This window comes from Eucalyptus grandis, chromosome 1, assembly GCF_016545825.1.
Source record: "Eucalyptus grandis isolate ANBG69807.140 chromosome 1, ASM1654582v1, whole genome shotgun sequence".
NCBI lineage: Eukaryota > Viridiplantae > Streptophyta > Magnoliopsida > Myrtales > Myrtaceae > Eucalyptus > Eucalyptus grandis.
The window spans coordinates 20,481,562-20,488,023 of record NC_052612.1 but is presented as its reverse complement, the minus strand read 5'-3'; the positions used below and the strand labels follow the sequence as shown (position 1 = coordinate 20,488,023).

General features: G+C 42.2%; 1 protein-coding gene across 1 annotated transcript; it reads left to right on the top strand.

The window, feature by feature from the left end:
* Window positions 1-275: 275 nt before the first annotated feature.
* Window positions 276-5,821, top strand: LOC104420932 (sulfoquinovosyl transferase SQD2). The gene is made up of 11 exons (XM_039312271.1): window positions 276-766; window positions 1,922-1,988; window positions 2,538-2,608; window positions 3,276-3,393; window positions 3,472-3,545; window positions 3,746-3,801; window positions 3,903-3,986; window positions 4,141-4,228; window positions 4,312-4,389; window positions 4,676-4,732; window positions 4,963-5,821. The coding sequence occupies exons 1-11, from the start codon at window positions 333-335 to the stop codon at window positions 5,456-5,458; spliced, it is 1,623 nt and encodes a 540-aa protein (XP_039168205.1). The 5' UTR covers window positions 276-332; the 3' UTR covers window positions 5,459-5,821.
* The last annotated feature ends 641 nt before the right edge of the window (window positions 5,822-6,462 follow it).

Here is a 6,462-nt window from a genome sequence, read left to right as displayed (position 1 = left end):
CAAAAAAAAAAGAAAAACAAAGGGAGAAAAAAGGGGAGAGAAAATAAGGAAAAAATAGAGGGGAGCAGCCCCTAACAGCATATGCTCACACAGCTTCCGAATCGATACCTTCTGGCGATGGCGAGGGGAGGGGGGAATATCCATTTGTCCAATGGCCAGAGAGAGAGAGAGAGAGATGGTGGAATCTCTCTTCCTCTCTCTTTTCTTCTAAACACAGCCACTGGTGACTTTACCCCCTCTTCCCCCAAATTTAATCATACCCCTCCCTCAAAGCTAGCCCTCTCTCTCTCTCTCTCTCTCTCTCCACATTATATAACAACCCCCACCTCACCATGTCCTCTTCTCTCTCTATACCCCGCACTCTCTCTCCTCACCCGTCGTCCTTCCCTCCCCACATCATCATCGCCCGCCCCCGCTCCGCCTGCTGCCCTTCTTCTTCTTCTTCTTCTTCTTCTTCTTTGTCAGTCCGCCCCGCGAGATCCGGGCCACCCATTTGCCTGCTCCCCCGGCCCGCCGCTATAAAGGGTCCGTGGAGCAGCAGCAGCAGCGGCAGTAGTAGGAGGAAGAGGAGGAGGAGGAGGGAGGTTCGCGTCGAGATGACCATCAGCGAGCTTAGGAAGGAGGATGAGGAGGAGGAGGAGAGGCAGCGGCAGCGGCAGCGGCGGGAGGAGGAGGAGGAGGAGGAGGGCCCTCCTCCGTTGCTCGATCCGGAGAGCAACTCCAGGCCCCGTCGGATTGCGCTCTTCGTCGAGCCTTCTCCTTTCGCGTGAGTCTTTTCCTGGGTTCTTGTCGGTTTCTTGACTCTTTTTCTTTCTTTTTCTTTTCTGGGTTCTGACCCACTAGGTGTTTGATGAAATGACGGGGCGATGGGGGGGAGCTTGTGGAAGCGTGGGTGGAAAGTGGTTTGCTCTGGGCGAGCTGGGTCGATCTTAGATTCGATTTCTCTCCGCCCTGCGACGATGGGTTCCTTTTTAATTTTTCTGTGCTTTTTATATTGGGACACGTCTGGTGCTTCGGTGATTTCAGGTGTTCTTAGGGACTGGAGAGTGCTTTTGCTCGTCCTGTTACCAGCATTGTCAGAGTATTTTATGTCGTAGTGTTCCGGCTGCTGTCTGATGTGATGTTTTGTTTAGCTTGGCGGTTTCTCTGAGATTGGTTGATTTCAAAGATGTAATTTTTTTTTTTTTTTGTCTTGAAAAAGTTCTTTTGCAATTTTGTGGGCTAAGATCATCTGTCCTTTTTGCGTAATTGTGATTAGTACAGTGTCCCTCCTCCCTACCCCCCCCTTCCAAAAAAAAAAAAAAAAAAAAAACAATTGGACTGGATTGGCCTTGCAAGCATTCGTGTGTTTTACCCTGAATTTTAGAATTTCACTATCTTTTTTAGCTATTCACACTTTAGATTGCGATTGATGGTTGTGGATGTGCAATCTAGAAGCCATACTTACAGTTCCTTGAAAGTGATATGTGACTGTATGATTATGCATTTCTTTGTGTTAAGTCCTTGTTTCCACGAGCTTTTGGTCAGGGATATGTATGCCTCAATGTATGCAGGTTCATGTCATGCTTATCATGATATCATTTGCTTCAATTGGTTGAGCCATTGAGGTGCTAATTGACATAATCTATTGGATGAAACTTATGCTTCGTGTTTTCTGATAGTGCATTGTGGAAATCCATCTTTCCAAGTCTAAGAAGTGATCTTTGCGTCAATTGTAACTTCCAAGATTTTGGGTTCATTTCCCTTCACAGTAAAGCATAACTATGGTTTTTTGAGTATTACTCTGGAATGGACTCATTAGTTGATGGAGAAATAGATGCCTCTTTCTCTTCACATATCTTTGCTGTGGCGTGGGTTGCATATATGAGGTACAAATAGAATGACACTCATGAGGATGCTTCTCTTGTTTTTGCATTCACAGATATGTATCAGGCTACAAAAATCGGTTTCAGAATTTTATCAAGTATTTGCGTGAAATGGGAGATGAGGTAAGTTCATGCGGTTCTAAATTCGAAATGTGTTTACTGGGATTGCAAGTGGCAGCAAAACTATAGTCGCATCACATTAAAGGAATAACCGATGCTAATCTGGATTGCTAGCTGAAAAGAGATGGCAGCACTAGATGGTGCTTCAGCTGGGTTTGGGGTTTAGTAATTATCATCAGTTATTTACATGTGTGCGTAAATTTGGAAGTGTAGGAAAACTACTTATTACTGTAGTTATCACTTTTCCCTCAAATTTTGTAGATGGAAAAACTCATTTCCAGTTTGAGAAAATTATGAAAAAAATTTAAATGTTTGAATATTTTGAAAGGTTTAAGGTGTTCTGAGTTAGATAGAAGTAAAAATATGAGAGCCACAAGAAATACGAATGTAAGAAGTTGAATGTTGAATGTAGAATCCTCTTCAAAGAGACCTCTTTCACACGAAAAACTTGTCACTTCTTTAAACATGCGATTCGTAGTATTCGTGAAGGTTTAATTTGTCTCTGGCTATTTCTTCAATTTCCTATCTGATAGATATTTCTTAAATTTGCAGGTGATGGTTGTGACTACACATGAAGGAGTACCTGATGAATTTTATGGAGCTAAGTTGATCGGATCACGGAGGTTGTTAAAGTTTTCTAACTTAACATGATTTCCTACCATTAAAATACCTCGTCATCATCTGTAACCTTTACTGAAATGCATTGTCTAGGTTTTTCTCTACCTCTGAGTTATTCACCTCACCAATCAAATAGAAGGCTCAAAGTGCTAAAATTGATAGCACTCTAGACTCTTTAATTGTATGTTGTCTCATAATCCTGAGGAGGAACATTTAAGAAATTTTTAGGAATTTGGAACATCTCTAATTAATAGAGGATAAATTGGATAAAGGAACTTCAATGCTGTAACACATACCATTTCCATCAGTGCTTCTTTGTTGCTTTAGTTTTGGTTCTTGCAAATCTAGAAAGAAGGCTACAGCAGCAAATCTCTATCTATTGTCAAATTTAGTTTGATAAATGCTCAAGACCAACATCTCCACTTTACAGGTTCTCAACACCATCCAATGTGGAGAACCTGTGAATTGGAGATGTTGGTGAGCAGGCTTTTGTGCAAAAGTCCCTTTGGCTACTCTATAGTATTACTGTTATTTGGAAAAAGTGCACCAAATAGAATTCTTTTATTATGCCATCCTGCTTTGAAGAATTTGATATACTGTCTTGTTCTCTTTTATCCATTTCCAGTCTCTTCTCCAACTAAGTATCTTGTGTGTCTGTTCTTTTCTTTACAGCTTTCCTTGTCCGTGGTATCAGAAGGTTCCTCTTTCCCTGGCCCTCAGTCCTAGAATAATTTCGGAGGTTGCGAAATTCAAGCCTGACATAATCCATGCATCCTCACCTGGTATAATGGTAAGTGATTGGCCCTTGTTGATTTGTTGGCACATAGATTGAAGAACCTCAAGATATAACTCATGCACGATGTTGCAGGTTTTTGGTGCGCTTGCCATTGCAAAAATGTTGTGTGTTCCCATAGTTATGTCTTACCATACTCATGTCCCAGTGTAAGTTAAACTTCCCTTTGATTTTCCCCTTTTTCCTAAGGTTTGCACTATAATAGCATTTATTTCTAACTTCTAAGTATATTCCAATATATCTTGATTAATGTTTCAAGAGTGAACATGAAATGATCATGCGTCTTAGTTCTTTTATTCTTCACTGGAAAAGACCAGAGTTTGATTCTTCTCTTGTTTTCACCATGCAGTTACATACCAAGGTATACGTTCAGTTGGCTGGTGCACCCCATGTGGCTGATAATAAGTAAGTGAGATCCCAAGGATGCCTGTTAAAACGAATCTCTAGGTGCTTTTCTTTTCCCTAATTGTGTGTGTGACATTCTTGCTTTCCTTTTTCCTCGGTAGAATTTCTTCACAGAGCAGCTGATCTGACTTTGGTGCCATCGGCTGCATTAGGGAAGGAACTCCAAGCCTATAGAGTCACAACAGGTGGGTAAAGTAAATTAACGCTTCGCGAGGGCTTGAAAAATCCTAGAGACGAGGCCTGCTTGTTGATAGGCACCGGGTTAATTTCTTTTGTTAAAATAAAGTAATCATATGTTGCAATGCAATGGCATGATAGACTGACTATGCTATTATGCAGCAAACAAGATCCGCCTTTGGAATAAGGGTGTTGATTCCGAAAGCTTTAACCCTCGTTTCCGTTCTCAAGAAATGCGATATAGACTGAGGTAGGCTTTCGAACTTGTTTTCCCCCCTTGCCTTTCAGTGATTTGGTTTGGTGTGTATCTCATTCTGGCCTGTCTGTGATCAGCAATGGTGAACCTGAGAAACCATTGATAGTTCATGTTGGAAGACTTGGGGTTGAGAAGAGCTTGGATTTTCTAAAAAGGTACTTCATTGTTTTACTACATTTGTAGGAAAAAAATTACCTCAGGAAATCATGCTGGATATTAACCTGGAAACCTAGTCCTTAGGGTTCTCTTGTTCTATTTAACATTGATGTCAAAAGATAGAAATTTGCGAGATATTTAAGGACCGTCTTTAACATCTTTCCTTAGAAGAGTAGATTTGTGAAATTTGTTTGGCATTTTTTCTTGTCGAAACTAGCTCTGTTCCTGCTCTTCCTTTTTCATGTAGTTTTTGAATCCTTAGATTTCTTTACTGTGATCTGGCAGCGTGATGGACAGGCTCCCCAATGCACGGATTGCTTTCATTGGTGATGGACCGTACAGGTAACTGAATTTCAAGAGTGATACTCTTGCCATTTTTGTTATTCCTTCTTTGAGAGAGAGTTCCTTGGATATGGTTGCGGCTTATCCAAGCCATTGCATTGATGGGGGAAATGGCCATTTTTGAGACTTGATGTAGTAGTTATAGCAAGTTGTCCTGCGATGTCACCTAATTGTAGGTGGAAATAAGTTGCTTGATTCCTTTAACAGACATATTGGCTACTTTTTGACAGGGAGGAACTGGAAAGGATGTTCACTGGGATGCCTGCAGTATTCACCGGGATGCTACAAGGCGAAGAGCTATCCCAGGCGTATGCAAGTGGGGATGTATTCATGATGCCTTCGGAATCCGAGACACTTGGCCTCGTTGTTCTGGAGGCCATGTCCTCGGGTATTCCTGTGGTGGCGGCTCGCGCTGGGGGGGTCCCGGACATCATCCCTCCGGAACAGGATGGGAAAACCAGTTTCCTCTTCAGTCCTGGGGACCTAGATGACTGCATGAGCAAACTCGAGCCTCTTCTGCAGAACTCCGAGTTGAGAGAAACCATCGGTAAGGCTGCTCGAGAGGAGATGGAGAAGTATGACTGGAGGGCGGCCACACGCAAAATCCGCAATGAGCAATACAATGCAGCCATCTGGTTCTGGCGCAAGAAGAGGGCACAGCTGCTCAGGCCAATCCAGTGGCTAGCGAAACGGTTCTTCCCATCGCCGGAAGCGACATACAGGTGATGATGACGATGCTGCTGCCGCCTCAATTGTAATGTTTGCATTTGTGACACTCTGAAGAGGCATTTGATCTGTCTGTTGATGTATCTGTAGTGTCCTCTTGTTTGGGATATGTTCATTTGTTGTATAAGGGGGACCATAAAGTCGTGGTCATTTGTGACATCAAAATTTATCAACAATGATGTCATCTCAGTCTGCAATTCCTTTTCTTTTTTCTTTTGCCCCTTTACGTCTCTTTGACATTGCTCAAGATGGCAGGCTCCAGCAAAGTTAATATAGGAGAGCGCTCATTGTACTGCGGCCCAAGGTGTGGCTGAAAGTGTTTCAATGCAAAAGAGGCCCGAATGGGCCTGGCAATCATGGATATAGCTCGTATGACTCATTTACTTTGCTAATTAGATGATGCAACTTCATCGCACTCTTACTGATATATGTTGTTTGCTAAGATGACAAGCTCCACAGTCGCATTCCGCAAGAATCATGTGAAACCGATGTAAGATGTTATCATCCGTTCATTGAGCCAATTACATTGTGAGATCGCATGAGAATCTCCATGCACGAACCAAGGATGGTAACTCAAAACGGCAATTAGCTTGAGGAAAAATATAGGTTATTACTGATTAAACTAAGAAAAAACAGAGGGCTCAACAAGTGGCCTTCAATCCATTATAGATCTCAAAGGGCTTGGGGGGAGAAACCTAGTTTCGTGATAAGTCTTTTCTCCTTTAGGTTTTTGCAATTTGATCAGTGACCATGTTGGCCTTTCTAAAGCAATGAGCTCTTTCTAAAGCAATGAGCTACCCGAATGTCTAAACATTAGAGTAAGAGATCATTTCAAAAAGTGATAAGCACGTGCTGCTACCATGACAACCAATCTGCGCTCTTCAATGCCCTTATCAATTCAAACTGTGTAAACCCAATTAAGATGGGTTCGTGCTTTGTAGATATGTAGTGCTCTATTTTTTGAAGGAGGCTTAGGATTTCTGCTTGTGCTGTCAAGGAAGCTC